This window comes from Parus major, chromosome 12 (assembly GCF_001522545.3).
Source record: "Parus major isolate Abel chromosome 12, Parus_major1.1, whole genome shotgun sequence".
NCBI lineage: Eukaryota > Metazoa > Chordata > Aves > Passeriformes > Paridae > Parus > Parus major.
In genome coordinates this window covers 8,708,460-8,724,792 of record NC_031781.1, presented here as the reverse complement: position 1 = coordinate 8,724,792, position 16,333 = coordinate 8,708,460, and the positions used below count along the sequence as shown (strand labels likewise).

The 16,333-nt window shown below is 62.9% G+C and overlaps 1 protein-coding gene across 9 annotated transcripts in view; it reads right to left on the bottom strand.

Annotated features, from left to right (window-relative positions):
* The window catches only part of COL7A1 (collagen type VII alpha 1 chain), a 33,434-nt gene extending 17,101 nt beyond the window's left edge, over positions 1–16,333 (bottom strand). For all 9 annotated transcript variants that reach the window (XM_033517325.1, XM_033517326.1, XM_033517327.1 and 6 more), the window contains exons 1-61: positions 16,148–16,333; positions 14,157–14,247; positions 13,868–14,048; positions 13,631–13,790; positions 13,444–13,537; positions 13,202–13,360; positions 12,848–13,011; positions 12,621–12,750; positions 12,400–12,522; positions 11,693–11,842; positions 10,875–10,994; positions 10,606–10,752; positions 10,319–10,435; positions 10,095–10,244; positions 9,762–9,890; positions 9,529–9,675; positions 9,237–9,362; positions 9,024–9,167; positions 8,817–8,942; positions 8,596–8,742; positions 8,387–8,515; positions 8,163–8,309; positions 7,889–8,008; positions 7,658–7,804; positions 7,446–7,582; positions 7,241–7,367; positions 7,021–7,164; positions 6,793–6,950; positions 6,649–6,690; positions 6,501–6,527; positions 6,347–6,391; positions 6,043–6,135; positions 5,666–5,737; positions 5,337–5,372; positions 5,209–5,262; positions 4,955–5,023; positions 4,750–4,863; positions 4,424–4,450; positions 4,222–4,275; positions 4,047–4,109; positions 3,872–3,931; positions 3,692–3,727; positions 3,518–3,562; positions 3,270–3,305; positions 3,117–3,161; positions 2,975–3,010; positions 2,868–2,894; positions 2,738–2,767; positions 2,506–2,577; positions 2,342–2,401; positions 2,197–2,232; positions 1,971–2,051; positions 1,809–1,844; positions 1,680–1,724; positions 1,510–1,581; positions 1,300–1,344; positions 1,167–1,193; positions 1,043–1,084; positions 359–439; positions 163–198; positions 27–62 (exon numbers count right to left, since the gene is read on the bottom strand). In XM_033517325.1, the coding sequence (XP_033373216.1) occupies positions 27–62; positions 163–198; positions 359–439; positions 1,043–1,084; positions 1,167–1,193; positions 1,300–1,344; positions 1,510–1,581; positions 1,680–1,724; positions 1,809–1,844; positions 1,971–2,051; positions 2,197–2,232; positions 2,342–2,401; positions 2,506–2,577; positions 2,738–2,767; positions 2,868–2,894; positions 2,975–3,010; positions 3,117–3,161; positions 3,270–3,305; positions 3,518–3,562; positions 3,692–3,727; positions 3,872–3,931; positions 4,047–4,109; positions 4,222–4,275; positions 4,424–4,450; positions 4,750–4,863; positions 4,955–5,023; positions 5,209–5,262; positions 5,337–5,372; positions 5,666–5,737; positions 6,043–6,135; positions 6,347–6,391; positions 6,501–6,527; positions 6,649–6,690; positions 6,793–6,950; positions 7,021–7,164; positions 7,241–7,367; positions 7,446–7,582; positions 7,658–7,804; positions 7,889–8,008; positions 8,163–8,309; positions 8,387–8,515; positions 8,596–8,742; positions 8,817–8,942; positions 9,024–9,167; positions 9,237–9,362; positions 9,529–9,675; positions 9,762–9,890; positions 10,095–10,244; positions 10,319–10,435; positions 10,606–10,752; positions 10,875–10,994; positions 11,693–11,842; positions 12,400–12,522; positions 12,621–12,750; positions 12,848–13,011; positions 13,202–13,360; positions 13,444–13,537; positions 13,631–13,790; positions 13,868–14,048; positions 14,157–14,238 (5,385 nt within the window). In that variant the 5' untranslated portion in view covers positions 14,239–14,247; positions 16,148–16,333. The remainder of the gene's footprint in view (positions 1–26; positions 63–162; positions 199–358; positions 440–1,042; positions 1,085–1,166; positions 1,194–1,299; positions 1,345–1,509; positions 1,582–1,679; positions 1,725–1,808; positions 1,845–1,970; positions 2,052–2,196; positions 2,233–2,341; positions 2,402–2,505; positions 2,578–2,737; positions 2,768–2,867; positions 2,895–2,974; positions 3,011–3,116; positions 3,162–3,269; positions 3,306–3,517; positions 3,563–3,691; positions 3,728–3,871; positions 3,932–4,046; positions 4,110–4,221; positions 4,276–4,423; positions 4,451–4,749; positions 4,864–4,954; positions 5,024–5,208; positions 5,263–5,336; positions 5,373–5,665; positions 5,738–6,042; positions 6,136–6,346; positions 6,392–6,500; positions 6,528–6,648; positions 6,691–6,792; positions 6,951–7,020; positions 7,165–7,240; positions 7,368–7,445; positions 7,583–7,657; positions 7,805–7,888; positions 8,009–8,162; positions 8,310–8,386; positions 8,516–8,595; positions 8,743–8,816; positions 8,943–9,023; positions 9,168–9,236; positions 9,363–9,528; positions 9,676–9,761; positions 9,891–10,094; positions 10,245–10,318; positions 10,436–10,605; positions 10,753–10,874; positions 10,995–11,692; positions 11,843–12,399; positions 12,523–12,620; positions 12,751–12,847; positions 13,012–13,201; positions 13,361–13,443; positions 13,538–13,630; positions 13,791–13,867; positions 14,049–14,156; positions 14,248–16,147) is intronic.

The following is a 16,333-nucleotide window of genomic DNA, read 5'->3' as shown; positions in this document are numbered from 1 at the left end:
CAACCCTCAGCCCCCAGTCCCCTTACCTTCTCTCCTGGCAGGCCTCGGTCCCCAGGGTCACCCTATGGGGCCAGAGGAGCAGTGAGCATCATGTCCCATTAACAAGAGCTTCACAGGGCACAGGTCCCCCATTCAGACCCCCATGGGAAAGGGGACACTTACCCGCGTGCCAGGGGGGCCACGGGGGCCCTCCACACCCTGCAAGAGAGAGACATCCTCAGCAGTGGGGCATGGGGGGAAAGGAGAGGATCCTGGGTGCTCAGCAGGCAGTCCCTGCACACCAAGACCCTGGTCCCCCTGAAGAACATCACCCATCATGCTGTCCCAGTGCCCCCCACACCAGGAAGCCAGCACCTACCCTCTCTCCAGGCACCCCAGGGGAGCCAGCATCACCCTGGGCACCCTTCACGCCATTCTTGCCTGGGTCCCCAGGGTCCCCCTGCCAGGGAAGGGCACAGTGGTCAGAGGGTACTGTGCTGTACCAAGCCTGCTCCAGAGTACACAGTACTGGTGCTGTGTGGTTTAGGGGTGGGATGAGAGGAAAGTCTCAAAGTAAGAGGCACAGGCTGGGCTCACTGCAGCTCTCACTTGGGGGAATGGGGGCCAGAGTGTAATTGCAGAAGAAAGGCACCAAGCAGCACTGCTGAACCAGGAGCCAGCTTGACCACAGCTGGGGACCACAATGCCACCCAGCACAGAGCACAACCTGTGGCCAAAACTGTCCTGAGCCTAAGCTGGGTTGTAAAAGCAGAACACCCTCAGTGTTGGGTGCTGCCATGGGACCTCTGTGGGGCTGGAGAGCCAGGAGCACACCAGTTCCTTTGGAAACCTCAGCCCTACAGGGCCTCCTCCCATCATGGGGGACGCGTCAGCCCACGTGCCCCCAGGTTCCATGTGCCTCTCAGTCATGGTGCACATCATCAGCTACACATGGCAGAGGCTGCTTTGGGCAGGGAGGGCTTGATGAACGGTGATCCCAGTGGCCAGGCAGAGCCCAGGGGACAGCAGAGGGTATCCCACCACCACCATCCTCATTCATTACCTTCTCACCCTTTTCTCCCACTCCTCCAAGCCCAGCATCGACCTGTGGGGCAGAGAGGAGCTGTTGGAGCACACGGGGCTGGACACCAGCCCATGGGAAGGGAGAAGAGAGAGGCAGAACTTACAGCTCGTCCTGGGGGTCCAGGAGGCCCCTGAAAGAAGGGCAAGGGAAGCAGATTAAGGGGAGCTGACGCAGCCCCGGGGAGGGCACAGCTGGCTCTGGGGTGGGGGGCCACACGTGGCCCTGCCATCACTTACCGGGTCCCCACGGTCACCCTTGCTCCCTGGTGCTCCAGGGCTGCCCTGCAGGAAAGAGGGAAGGAGTCAAAGGGGGAGGGAATGGGAGACCCGTGGGGTGTGGGTCCTGTGGGATGGGGGTACCCTGGGGTAAGGGTGGGTGTTGGGCAATGAGGTGTGAGGGGTGGTGGGTGTCCATGGAGCAGTGGGTACATACAAGGGGGTACTCACATTCCTGCCCTCAGGTCCTGGGTCCCCCAAGTCACCTTTCTCCCCAGGGGGGCCACGGTAGCCAGGAAGGCCCTGGGTGGAGGACAAAGGGAAGATGTGCATTAGCAGGAGCCACCTCGAGGCCATGTGTCTTTTTCCTGCCCCAGGGTGCCCAGCAGCCCTGCACTTACCCGGGGACCCCTGTCTCCAGGTTTGCCAGGCAGACCCGCTTCACCCTGTGGGGAAAGAGGGGGTGAGTGGGGGGAGTAGGAACAGGGGCAGTGGGGAGAGGGGCAGGGGTCCTGGGGGCCCTCACTTACCGGGGTGCCTTCATCACCTTTCTCTCCTCTCTCTCCCTGTGGCACAAATCAGTGGGCACCAGCCAGGAGAGAAAAGTACAAGTCACCAGCATCCCCCTGCTCCCTGCCAGCCCCCCCTCTCCTCAGGGCCACAGTGCCCCACAGCCCCTTGTCCCACACTACCTCCTTGCCTCGCATCCCGGTCTGCCCAGGGGTGCCTGCTCGGCCCGGCTCCCCCTTCTCTCCTGGCTCTCCTGGGTCACCCTAGGCAAGGGAAGGGGTGACAGTCAGGGCAGAGTCTGGGCAACTGGGGAGAGAAGGGGCACAGCCTGCAGGAACAGCCCCTCTAGAGCCAGCCAGCCAGACAGACAGACAGATGGACAGATGAATGGAAGGGCAGTGACATTACCTTTGGGCCACTCCTGCCTGTGAGGCCAACGATACCCTGGTTTGTTGGAGAGGAAGAGCACGTGTCACTGGGAACTTTGGTGACCCCTTGATGGGGGAGGGAGCAGGCCCAAGAGCTGGTGCCCTCAGGGTGCACCCAGACTCACCCGATCGCCCTGCTCGCCTTTGGGGCCAGCTGGTCCAGGGATGCTCAGGCCAGGGGGACCCTAGACATGAAAGGACATAGCATGGAGCAACAGCACAGGCACCATGAGTCTGGGGAGGGCTGTGCCATGTGCCCTGTGCTTCCTATCCTCAAGGCAGTACTCACACGGGCACCTTTATCTCCTGTGTCACCCTTGGGGCCAGGAGGTCCTTCTGGTCCTGGGAGACCTCTGTCACCCTGGAGCAGACAAAATCAGCACCCCAAACCACCCATTTTTTTTCCCCACCGCAGCTGTGGACAACCAGGCCTGGGACCAGGATGAGCCCAACTGTGCAATCCCCCTCCCCAGCCCACAGCCATGCCCAGAGGGTGGAGGGCACAGCTGGGCCAGGGTTACCTTCTCTCCAACACCAGCCAGACTGGGAGCCTGGAGAGGAAGCAGAGGGGACCATGATGGACACTGTCCATGGCTCCCTGTCCTGGGGCTAGGGCAGGCAGAGGCGGACCCGCTGGGCAACATCACTTACTGGCTTGCCAGGTGGTCCTGGATCGCCCTGCAGAGAGACAGGTGTCACTGCCAGCCCCTTCCCCAACAGACTCCTGCCACACCACTGGGATCCCACTTTGCCCTCACCTTCTCCCCGCGGGGGCCAGCCGGTCCTGGAGCTCCCTATGGCAAGATCAGAGACCTCAGGGGGCTGGCAGTGCCCGGGAACATGCAGGCAGGGCATGGCAGCTCCTGGCTCCACAGCACTACACCTGCTACCCTGACTCACCTCTCTGCCTGATGGCCCTGGGTGCCCTGGCGCTCCCGTCTCACCCTGCAGGAGAGGAGGAAGAGGAAGGCGTGTGGGCATCCTGCCACCCCCAGCCAGGGCGGCCGCTCCAGGCATCACTCCACCATGCCACAGTTGCCCCAGCACACCTACCCTCTCACCCTGTGGGCCCGGCACACCACGGTCTCCCTGCAGAACAAAGCAGAGGAGGGTTTCAGGGAGCCTTCCTCCCTCTACATCACACTGCCCCCACCCCACACACTGCTCCACAGCTGTTCACGATTCAGCCCTGAATCCATCCAAGAACGGTGGGCTGTGATGGCAATCCCCAGGCACAGCCACCATCAGGTCTCAGGGACTCCAGGACCAGTCAATGCTGGTCTGCTCTGGCACCATCTCACCTTCTCACCCGTCTCTCCCAGCTCGCCCGGTGCCCCACGGTCTCCCTGGTATAGGAGAAACACAGGGTCAGGGGCAGCAGTACCTTTGGGGAACATCCTGGGCCCTGGCACAGAACCCTTTTCTCCCTGCCAAAGGCATGGCAAGAGTGTCCCTCCAGTCCCTGCAGCACTCACCTTCCTGCCCTGCTCCCCCGGTGGTCCCCGAGGACCCTGCGAAGGAGAATGGAGATGTGACAAGGTGTGACAAGGAAAATGCCCAGGCTGTCCAAAGCTGGAGCCTTCAGGTGTGCCCTTGGGGCTTGGCTCTTGGCATGGGGAGTTCCTGCCTGCCTTACCTTCTCTCAGGAAACTCACCCTCTCTCCTGGGTCCCCGGGGCGGCCAGGTGACCCTGGGAAACCTTCTATGCCATCACCCTAGGGATTTGGAAAGGCAATAGCCATGCTCATGGCATGGAGATGCCCATTAGATGGGAATCCCCACTGGAGAGAGGTCCAGCCCCAGTGGGGAGCATCCCTGACACCTTCCTACCTTCTCTCCCTTCAGGCCAGGGGGCCCAGCAGGGCCCCGAGGCCCAGGTTCCCCAGGCAGGCCCTGCAAGAGAGAAAATCTCAGCTCCTGGGGATGCAGCTCAGCCCTGGGCACACATAGGCACCACAGCCCTGATCCCCTCTGTCAACCCTGTTGGCCTAGGAGCTCGACTCACTGGGGGTCCAGGATCCCCTCGAGGTACTGCCCCATCTACGAATCCAGGGGGGCCCTGCAGAGAGAAGGCTCAGCTGCTGTGTGGTTGCCCTGAGGGCTCAGTCCTCCTCAGCACCCTGGGGACTGAGCTGCAGTGCCATTGGACATTCAAGGGACCTCCATCCAGTAGGGCAGAGGAGTCAGGGAAATGCACAGCCACTCACCCTTTCCCCTCGGTCACCCTTTTCTCCCTGCAAGGGTAAAAAAAGCAAATAAGGGCAGTTTGGGCTGCTCCCATGCCCCTCTTGAATAGGGCAGAGCCCATCATCAGTGGCATTAGGGTATGTGCATGCCCATGTGCCTCTCCCCACGCTGCCCAGCAGCAGCTCAGGCACGTTCATATGTGTGCAGGCACAGCTGGTGGAGGGCACAGCCCATGAGCAGGGCCAGGAGGAGTCCACGGGGGAGCAGCTCCAAGCAGCTGGCTGTTCCCTCATCCATCTGCCCACACATCCCCCAGCCATCCCCATGCAGCATCAGAGGGATGTACCTTCACAAACTCCCCAGGAGGTCCCGGTAGCCCCATAGGTCCGAGTGCACCAGGGGGGCCTGGATCACCAAGGGGCCCCCGTGGGCCAGGGATCCCAGGTGAGCCGGGGCTGCCCTAGAGGACAGAGGTGCTCCATCAGCTGAGGCTGTGGCGTGGGCTGGGGGTGCTGGCAGAGACCCCTTGACATATGTATTCCCACACCTACCGGCACACCTGGCTCCCCTTTCCGGCCTGGTAGCCCCTGTTCTCCATCCATGATCACCCTGGGCTCTCCCTGCACGAGGAGGGGGAGGAAAAATCAGTGACTGCATGTGCCCTGTTGTGGCCACAGTGCCAGGAGTCTGGCAGGGAGATGGGGAGACCCTGGAGCCAGGAAATGCCAGGTGCCAAGATGTGCCCACCAGGGTCCCCAGTGCTCCCCAGGGACCCCTGTGGGGCAGCCCCCTGTCCATCACCTACCGGTTCACCTTTCTCCCCCTTTGGGCCAGTAAGTCCCATGGGCCCCCGTGTCCCCTGGGAAGGAAAGATGAGAATAAGAGGGGGTGTTGGGTGTGAGAAAGGTCAGGGAGAGTTAGGGCCATACTCACAGGATCCCCTCGAGGACCAGGGATGCCCTGGATGCCCTAGAAAGCAACAGTTGAGGAGGTGAACACGTGTTCACGTGGAGTGAGGATGGGATGAGATGGAATGGGGTGGGATGGCATGGCATCTCCAGCCAAAGCAAGTATAGACTTTTCCTGGGATACCCACACAGGAGACAGCAGTGACCCTGCCAGATGCTGAGACTCCCCCAGCACAGGGAGCAGGGAAGCACAGGGAGCAGGGAAGCACAGGCTGGCTCAGGGAGCAGGCAAGGCAATGGGAAGAGTCCAGTGTGCAGCAGTAAAGCCAAGCCACCAAAGCCACCCTTACTCACTGGCTGCCCAGGTGAACCAGGATTCCCAGGGCGTCCAGGGCTTCCTGGTGTCCCATCAGCTCCAGGAAATCCCTGCAGGACAGAGGAGCATCATGCCAGCATCTGGTGTACCCCAGCACTGCCAGACTCCTCCAGTGCCCCAGGCAGTGCTGGTCCCAGCACTGGGAGCTCAGGGCAGCCCCAAGGCAGAGCTGGGTTCCAGGGTGCCTTTCCCCCATGTGCTGAGCTGGGCTGTGAGGGTGCAGGCTGGATTCTTCAGTGGGATTTCCCCTCCAGCATAGGTGTGGAGACCCAAGGGATAAGGGGCAGTGAGAGGCCACATGGAGCCAGGTCACTGGGACCCTGGGATGTCTAGGAGAGGGGCCAGAGGTACTCACCCTGTCCCCCTTCTTGCCCAGACTCTCAGCACTCTCTCCTGGTGGACCCCGTGGCCCTGGTGGTCCTGGGGGGCCAGGAAGCCCGTGGCGACCCTGGAGACACAGTGGAGAGGACAGGGTGGGTGGCAGGTGGTGGTCAAGAGGTGTTTCCTGTCTACCCCTGTAGCAAGAGCTGGGCATGTCCTTGTTCCACACCCACCCACTGGCAGGACAAAGGGACAAGGGAACATGAGGACATGGGGACCATGACACTGCCCTCTCCAGGGAGCTGCCCCTCTTATGCCCCCTTCCATCACGTTATTACCGGCTGTCCAGGGAGACCTGGTGGTCCCATACGTCCTTGCAGTCCCTGCAGAGACAAAGCCAGTAGTGAGCGTCCCCTGTGAGCTGCCATGGTTCGGGAGATGCAAACCCCCCAGAGCCACCAGCTGGTGGCGGGGTGTCACCAAAACACTCACTGCCTCACCGCGGTCTCCCTTCTCGCCCTGCAGAGGACAGAGGGAATGGGTTAACACGCTTGTACTTAACTCTCGGCAGCTAGGGGTCTCTGACCCATGCTGAGCTCCTGTGGCACGGCACAGCATGGCACAGCCTCGAGAAGCTCACCTTGGGGCACTGCACGGTGCAGGGCTTCGGCTTTGGCGCTGGCTGGCAAGAAAAGACAAGCCTGTGTGAACACAGGGATAGGAGACCCACTTGCTTACATGGGGCTGCTTCCCCTCCACACCTCCGAGGTTTTCTGGCCCTTACCTTGGTGGAGATGATGGTGCAGAGGTCGTCAGTGAGCTCTCCCTCCAGCTCTGCCAGGTCTCTGCCATGGTAGATGTACTGCGGGTCCTCACCGGTGACCATGCGCCGGAGCTGCTCCCGGTCTGCCCCCTCCATGCCCACTGCCAGCACCTGGACCCCTGAGCCGAGAGCACCCTCAGCACCCCACAGAAGTCCCTGCACACCCTGATGAGACCCCATTGTCCTCACCCGCAGCCTTGACATCCCTGGCCACAGTGATGGCATCATCCCCAGAAGGGCTGTCAGCCAGAACCACCAGCACTGCTGGCACCCCGGGACGGCGCCCTGCGCCAGGACTCAGCAGGTAGGTCCTGGCAAAGGTGATGGCTGCCCCTAGAGAGGGAGAAGAAAGAAGGGACAGTCAGCAGGATCCCAGAAACCACTGCCCAGCTCCTAGTGCCCCCCTCACCGATGGCGTTGCCGCTGGGCTCCTCATAGCGCATGGTGCGGATCTGTTCCAGCACAGCGGGCAGGTCACTGGAGCGGTTGAGGAGCAGCCAGGGTAGGCTGCGGTAGCTGTATGTGGCCAGGGCCACCTGCAAGGGCGCAGGGGAGCAGTGGGCACCACGGCCCCCCAAGCCCCCTGAGCCCCCAGCGCTGTGGCAGCAGCCTACCTGTGTGCCCTCAGGGCCCAGGCGCCCCAGGGCAGACACGGTGTTGGAGAGGAGCGTGCGGACAGCGTCGGCACCAGAGGAGCTGTTGCGGGTGCCGTGTACCAGGAAGACCACGTCACCGAGGGCATCCCTGCAGACTGCAGGCCGGGAAGGGGTGAAGCCAGCACCAGAGTGGAGAAAAGCCCAGCCCACCCCTGCAGTGACCCCAGTACCTGTGCGCTCGCTGACAGACACCTCGGCACCTGGCGCGCTCCCCAGGAGCGGGCGGAGGGTGAAGGTGTAGCGCTGGCCCAGGCGCAGCCCGGAGACCTGCTGGGAGCTGGCAGTGCTGGGCAGCATCCGCCTCTTCTCCCCACCAGCTGCCACCCAGGGGACAGTCAGAGGGATCAGCAAGCCCCTGTGGGGATGCTGCCCACCATCCTGCGGCCACCCACTCATCTCACCTGCGGGAGGGCTCCAGGAGAGGACATAGCCAGAGGCACCAGGGACTGGGGTCCAGGTGAGAGTCACCGAATCTCTCTGCACCTCCGTCACCCTCAGGCTGGTGATGCGGCCTGCGGCAGCTACCAAAGAAGAGGAAAGAGTGTCCCAGCTTCAAGGGGCAGCCCACAACTTGCTCTCTCTCCAGCCCAGTGCTGGGACAGTCCAGTCCCTGGGTGCCCCTCTGGGCTCAAGCCATGGGGGTTTATGCTGCCTTGGCCCCAGGCAGTCCCTTACTGGTGATGGCAGTGATGGTGGCTGGCTCGCTCTCTCGGCTGCCAGCCAGGCTGGTGATGCTGATATGGTAGCGCCGGCCCGGTTCCAGTCCCGACAGATCATAAGAGCTGGAGGTGGCTGGGAGCTGCTGGCTATGCTGGGGCCCCCCTGGCAGGGGCAGAGAGGGGTGAGGGGGTGCAGTGGGGGCTGGCAGGGATGCAGGGCTGCCAACCAGCTACACTTGCCTTCAGCCAGGCGCCAGAACAGACGGTAGCCAGTGCTGCCAGCCACTGGAAGCCAGGCCAGGCGCAGGCGGTGCTCCGAGGCCTCGGTCACCTGGAAGCTGCTGACGGGGCGTAGGGGCACTGCCTCCGCTGTGGAGCAGAGGGGCAGACATTAGGGTCAGGAGTGCCCAGTGCCACCCTGGGGGGATGCCCCCTGCCCCAGCACTCACGGGTGGTGACGACAACGGAGACGGGGTTGCCTTCCCGGTTGCCAATGAGTGCCGTCACCTTCACAATGTAGGAGACGCCTCCCTCCAGGTTGGGGATGTCAAAAGAGTTGATGTGGCCAGGAACTCGCCGACTATTCTCCAAACTCCCTGCCAAGGACTGTAGTATCAGGCCCCCCACCCTACCGCAACCACAGCCCGCCCCCATCCCCATCCCACAGTACCGTCCCTGCGGCTCCACACCACATGGTAGGCAGTGGCTCCCGGCACACCGACCCAGGTGACACGGGCAACATTGCTCCTGGATGCCTGCACCTCCAGCTGGGTCACCTTCCCCACCTGCTCTGGCACTGTGACACCAAGAGGACCACTGTCACCCAGGTTCATAGCAAATGGCACCAGACAGCACTGTCAGGCAGGGGTTACCTCACCTATCCGTCCCGTGGCAGTGACAGGGCTGCCCTCACGGCCATCCACAATGGCGGAGACACCGATGGTGTAGACGATGTTGGTTTGCAGCCCCTCGATGGTGAAGGTGGTGGGGTCAGCAGGGAGGAAGCGGGATTTCTTCACACCTAAGAGATGGCTGGGATAGGAAGGGCTCCAGCACTGCTGCCACAGCATCCCATGGTCCATACACTCACCATCACTGCCTTGCCAAGTCAGCAGGTAGCTCCCAGCGCCTGGTAGCCCTCGCCAGGTGACCCGCAGCTGGCTGGGACCGGCCTCCATCACCCGCAGGTCCGAAATGCTGCCCACCTCTGGATACTCTGCACCACCCCACAGTACCACAGCGTCACCTTGGGGAGTCCAAAGGGACCCCACAGCCAAGCTGCCACCCCAAGGGAGTTTGCAGGGAGATAGAGGACAGATGCATGCCAGAGTGGGAACATGCACCACCAGAACTCCTGGCACCAAACCCTGATGTGGACTTACTGAGGCGGATGGTGAGCGTGGCAGCACTGCCCTCCTGACCACCTGCTAGTGCCGAGACACGCACCAGGTAGGTGATGCCTTCCCGAAGGTCACCAAGCTCCAGCCCCGTCTGGCTGCCTGGGATGCGCCTCGTCCTCTCTGTGCCATCTGCCAGGAGCAGGGCAGTGTGGTCACTTGGTGTCAGCTGGGCAGGATGCCCCAGGTGCCACCCGTGCCCCTGCCCACAGACTCACCCTGGCTGTTGCGCACCACCACTTTGTACTCGGTGGCACTGGGGACACCGGTCCAGCTCAGCCGTACCCGTCTGCCTGATTCCTCAACGAGCCTCAGGTCTGACACAGCACCCACAGGTGCCTCTACGCCTGTGAGAGGACATGTGAGGCACAGCTGGAGTGGCACAGCCTGGACAGAGCGACCCCCATATGCATCCTGGGCTGTGACCAGACAGCTGAGGGGTCGCATGGCCGAGGCAGTCCTCAGGCTGAGCAATGCCCAGCGGGACATCTCTCCATGCCAAAGGCTTGGGACGGTGGGGGACATCTTAGGGGACCCCTAGAAGCACTCACCTGTCTGAAAGGTGGTGACGGGGGTGGCCACCTCCCCACCATCATAGAGCGTGTAGAGGGTGATGCGGTACTCGGTGCCTGGCTTCAGCCCCGTCAGCTGGTAAGTATTGGTGCTGCTGGGGAGAGACACCGTTCTGGGGGGCTCTGGTCCTGCAGGAAGGGAAGGATCACAGCCAGCTGCTGGCATGGAGGGCCCACAGGGGCAACAGGCACCCCGAGCCCACCTGTGGCTCTCTTCCACTCTAGACGGTAGCCACGAGCATCACGGGCACTGGTCCAGAGCACCTGGATGGATGTGGGGCCCAGGATGTTGGTCTGCAGCATCTGGTCTGTACCTGCCTCTGTAAGAGGGATCCCATGGGCCAGGGTACCTTGTGCCACTCTGCTGCCAGCCAGCCACCCAGCCCATGTCTCTGGTCCCCACACATGGCAAGGACAGGGGCTGCAGGGCTGGTCCCTGCTTCCTCCCATGCACAGCAGCAGGATGGCATCACCTGTACCCAACACCTACCTGTCCTCTGCCGCACGGTGGCTGTGGGGCCCTCCAGCTGCCTGAAGAGTGGGGCCACTGTCACCACGTAGTCAGTGTTGGGCTGCAGCCCCACCAATGCATGTGACATCTGCCCAGCATCCAGGTCCACCCTGTGCCTGTCCTGCCCTGTGGGAGCCAGTGCAGCAGTCCCTTGGGGAGCTCAGGCAGCAGGTGCCACCAGCTCCCTCCTGTCCTTCCTCACAGGGGACACCAGCAGAAGGGGCACAAGCTCTGGGAGAAGCACCTACCTGTGCGGGTGGCCCAGGAGAGCCGGTAGCCAGTAGCCCCGCTGACAGGCTGCCAGGCCAGCAGCATGCTCTGTGCTGAGACGTTGTGGACACTCAAGTGCTGCACACCCACCAGGTGCCCTGTGGAAGTGAGGTGACTGTCCATCTCCCACCTGAGCATGGGACAGGGGTCAGCAGGAAGCACCTTCACCTGCAAACTGCTGTCTCCAGGAAGCCCCCTTGCCCCTGCTCATGGATGCTAACCACATTGAGGTCACTGAGTGCAGCCCGAGCTCCTGCGGCTCCTTCAAAGCACCAAACTCGTGCAAAATGGAGCTCAAATGTCTTCCTCTTAATGCCTTAAATACTTTCTGTGGGTTAAGACTGCCTGAGGCAGCTGAAGGAATTGGTTTGCCAAAATCTGATGCTTGCAAAGGTGTTGCCCTGGGGCCTCACCCCCACTCCTACCCGGAGATGCTTTCCAACAGCCTCTGCCCTGGTGGAAACCACACTTTCCTCCCACAGAGCACTGTACTCAAGCCCTGCATATTTTCAGTCAACATTTTTTATGTCATGGGAGGAAAGCTCTGGTGGAAACGCTCCCAGAAGGCTGAAAAGGAAATTAGGAATGCAGAGTGTTGCATCCTGCCCTGGGAGCAACTTTTGGGGCTGAGAGCACCACTTTGCAGCCATGCTCACCTGCATCCCCACCCCCACAGGCAGCAACGGGCCAGGCAGCCCCATCCCAATGGGGCATCCCAAGGATTGGAGGGGGGCATCCCTGTGCTGGGAACCCATTCCTAACCCCAGCTGGGCCCAGGGCAGGGCACAGTACTTACGTGTCCGGGCGGTGAGGGTGACAGGGACAGTGGGCTGCTGTGCATAGCGGGGCCGGAGCACCACCACGTACTCAGTGTCGGGCTGCAGGTTGCTGAGCGTGGCTGACTGTGCGCTGGCTGTCAGGCTCTTCTCCTCCCTTTGAGGCTGTCCTGGAGGGGTGTGGGGGGGCACAGGGACATGGCACACACCGGGCCCAGCAGGGAAGGGGTGGCTGTGGGCCTGCACCCTGCCCTGAGGATGCCAGTCAGTGCCAGGGGTGGGGAGCACTGGGAAGAGGCTGGGATGTGGGCCAGGGCAGGGGCACCCCTTGGAGAGCCTGAGGCCAGGGTGGGGCTGCCAGGTGTGTGGCTCCAGCCTGGTCCCTGGCTGGGACAGGGGTCTGCTCCCTGCCTCCCATGTGCAGCAGCCATGGGGGCCCACACCAGCCCCCCAGCCATTGTACACGCCCAAGCACACACCCTGAGCCTTGCGCACGAAGCCTCCGGCTGCAGGAATACACAGGCTGCCTCCAGCCTCCGCACACACACGCGCCCCACACCCAGCACACGCCTGCCGGCTGCCGTGGAGAAGGTGGGCGGGTACACACCCACACACCCTGGGCATGTATCCCTGCATTAACTCCCATCCACACATCCCCCTGCCCAGGGCGCTGCACAAAAACACGCTGCCCAGGCAGCACCGACCCTCGCAGGGAGCATCCCCTCACCTTGCACGGCATAGCTGAGGCTGTAGCCCTGGGGGGGCTCAGGGCCAGCCCGCCAGGCCAGCCGCAGAAAGGTTGGTCCAGCCTCCACCACGCGAAAATCCACCGTGGAGCCAGCACGGCTTTCTGGAGGCACACAGAAGCAGGGATGAGCCCCCAGCCCCATGTGCTGCAGGCACCCAATGCCTGCACTCACCCCTGTCCCTATGGACATGGACACTCACGGGTTCGTGCTCGGCCAGACACCGACTCGCCGATGCTGTTGGCATACTGGGCGGTGACAGTGACCAGGTACTCTGTCCCAACACGCAGTCCCCGTAGCACAGTGCTCGTCTCCCGTGGCCCCACGCTCACCTGGGCAGGAACAATGTCACCCCCCATCCTCCCCGGGTCACACACGGAGTCATCAGGAAGCCCCAGGAACTCTGAGCAGGCAGGTGGGGGCACTCACCTCCTGCCTCTCTGCCATGATGGGCTGCCCTAGCCCTGTCAGTGGCACGTACTGCACCCGGTAGCCGGTGATGGGACCGCTGGCTGCTCTCCAGCGGATCTGCAGATGGTTGAGGCCCCTCTCCGGGATCTCCAGGTTGGAGGGGCCAGTATGGCTTGGCCCATCTGTGGGGTAGCACAGGGGCTGTTGGCTCCACAGTGCATGAAGCAGAGGGGAGATCTTGCTGGGGCAGCACAGATGTGTGCACAAAGGGATGGGATAGCCAGGAGGTCATTTTGGGGGGCAGGACAGATGCTAAGGGTGCGCAGTCTGGCAGCATCTGTGCCCCTCAGGGAGGAGGATGGGGACCCATACCCAGCAGGCGCAGGGTGCCCCCAACAGTCGTGCACACCCTGCGCGTCATCAGTGGCACCAGCGTGTCCAGCAGCTTGAAATCACCAACGTAGAAGAAGAAGGCATCAGTAGGCATTGAAGCCACACGGATCAGCTCCTTGTGGTCAGCATTCTTAATACCTGGGACAGAGGGAGATGATGGGTGAGGGAGGAACCTGAACCAAGCAGAAGACTCTTTCGTGTGGTGCAGAAGCCTCACTCACCCACAGCAAAGACCTTGATGCCCTGGCTCTTCAGCTTTGCTGCCGGCCCCTCAGCATCATCCTGGGACTTGCCATCCGTGATGAGAATGCAGATCTGCAGGGCCAGGAACAAACTGTGGGATCCAGCATGGGGCCCATGGACCTGACATTTCTCCCCACGTTGCCAGGGTCATTGCTCTACACATACCTGGGGGACCCCAGGCCGGCGCTGCGTGGGGCCAAAGAAGTTGTCAGCAACGTAGCGGAAGCCAGCGCCTGTCCGCGTGTTGCCACCCTTGTAGCTCAGCTGCTGGATGGCCCTCCGGACACTTGTGCCATCAGTGTGCTGGGAGAATGAGAACTCCACTCTGGGGAGTGCAGGGGGACACTGTCACTTCCCAGCCCTGCCACCTTGCACCCCATGTGTCCCCTCCCTTGGGCTCACCGTGGGTCATCACTGTACTGTGCCACGGCAAAGCGCACTGCCTTCTCACCCACCACCTGCACAAAGGGCCCCACCAGCTCGTCCATGAAGGTGCGGACAGCACGGAAGTTGTTCCTTCCGATGCTGGATGAACCATCCACCAGGAAGGCGATGTCAGCCTCCAGCACATCCTCGCACACTGCTGCAGAGCAGTGACAGCACTCAGGACACAGACTGGCACTGTGGCACATTGGTGCTGAAGCCTTCTTATTGTCCCACCCACGGTGTGCACCCAGTTCTCAGCACCCACCTTGGCTCCCCTTCTGTGCCATGGCAGCTGGAGGACCCAGGAGCACCGGGAGCACAGCCAGGAGCAGGAGCTGGCTGCTCATCGTGGGAGCCTGCAGGATAGGATGCTGCCACCACAGTCTCACACCAGCCCTAAGCGCTGGGAGGGCAGGGTGCCAGTACCGTCCCAGGCACTCCACGGCGCAGGGAGAGCCCCACTTCGGGCCGGGGCAGGCGGGCAGCAGCTGGCCCGTGAAGAGCCGGTGGGGCTGTCACGGTGCGGGGAATACAGGGAGCTCCTGGCCCGGCTACAGCCCGGCTTCTGCCTCCGCCACCCCTTCCCCTGCCCCACGCCTGCCCCACGCCACGGCGCACCCCACGCCAAGTACCTGGCTATACTTGGCTCCCCCACCCGCAGGGGTTCCTCCCGCCCCAGGAAGGTGCTCAAGGGCAGCGGGGATCAGCGTGGGGAGCCCTGCCTGCCAGCCCCCTGCCTGCCAGCTCCCTGTCCCGCCGCTTCCACGCACCGGCGGCGGAGGGCACCTGGCCCGATACCCCCGCGCTGGCTACGCCGGGTCCCGGCCCAAGCACAGCCCGGCCCAGGCGGTGCGAGCCCCGCCGCGGGAGGGTGGGCGAGCGCCCACGGGTGCCCGAGCAGGGGCTCGCTCCTGGCCCGCAGTGCCCCCACCCGCGGCGGGACCCCCGCCACAGCTCCGCGCTCACCCACCGCCCCCGCGGGGCCGCGCCGTCCCGCAGCGCTCCGAGCCGATCCGTGCCGAGCCGGGCCGGGCGCAGGCGGTGCCGGCGCGCACCGGCCCCCGGCGCTCCCGCCCCTTTATGGAGGGCGGCCCGGAGCACCGTCCGGGGGGAGCGGAGCGGCACGGCCCCCGCCCAGCCCGGCCTCCCAAAGGGCTTTTCCAGCCCGCTCCCCTGACAGCGAAGGAAGGAAAGAAAGCAGCTCCTCGGGCTCTTCCCGCTCGAGTGCCACCCCGGGCTGCCCCGCGGCTGCACGACTCGCAGCGGCTCCGGGATGGGGATGAAGCGGGAGCGGACACCCGGGAACGGTTGCTGCTGGATTTGGCACTCCTTGAGGGGCTGTGTGGGCTCCAATAAGGCTCAAGGCAGTTTTCTCTTCAGCATCTGCATCTTCTAGGAAGGTGAGCAGCTCTGGCACCTTCCAGTCAGGAGCTGGCCACCCACTTCCACCCACATCCATCCATCCATCCATCCATCCATCCATCCATCCATCCATCCATCCATCTCAGGGGAATGTATCCTGGAGACCTGGGGCCTGGCCTCAGGCAGAGCTGGATGGAGCTGCCACAGGGACTTGAGCCCCTGGCACCATCTGGATTAAAGCCTGGCTCTGAGCAGTAGCCCTGGGAAGGACACTGGTGGTGAAGAGCTGCTCCCCATGCCAGCACAGATCCCACGAGGCTGCAGGACAGCCAGGCCTCACCCAGGATGTTTCCTGCACACATGGCTTGGGGGTACCCATTATATGGGGCCCTAGCACCCATGGTTCTAGTACGGGGACTGCACTGGAGTCAGCTGTGGGAACACCATCCTGCCCTTCTCAAAACATCATCTCACAGCAGACTTGCGGCTGAGACCTACCCCAGAGCTGGAGAAATTTGCTGGAAAGCCACTGTGATGTGACTGCAGTTGCTGGGAGGAGGAGAAAGGGAGAAAGGGAGAACATGCCCAGCAAGGCAGGCAAGGACCTTGTGCTGCCCTGGTCTCACTTCCTGTCCATCCTGTGACTGGTGGAATGGTCCTCAGAGGCTCCTCTTCAGCCCAGTGAGGAGACTCTCAGGGTGCTCCTCACCCCCAGTGCACCTGCGGGACCACGCTGCTCCTTGGGGCACATCACACAGCACTTCATCCTCCCCACTGGTGCCTGTGCTCACCTGGGGCTGACCCTGGCTAAAGAAACCTGCAATGCACTCCCTGCCACCTATCCTCTGTCCCCTTGGTCAGCCCGCATTCCCCCGCCCCCAGCACCCCACATACCTGTGCTCCCCTGGCCACTGGCCCAGGGGCTTCCCTCTGGCTCGTGGCAGGGCAATGGACAGGTCCAGGGGCATCTTCTTGTGGGCAGCAAGGGGAGTGGGGATCTCTGGGGCCCAGAGCCACCTCACAGCTGGAGGCCCGGGGCAGGGCCACCAGCCACGGAGCAAAGATGCTCCAGGGTCGGCT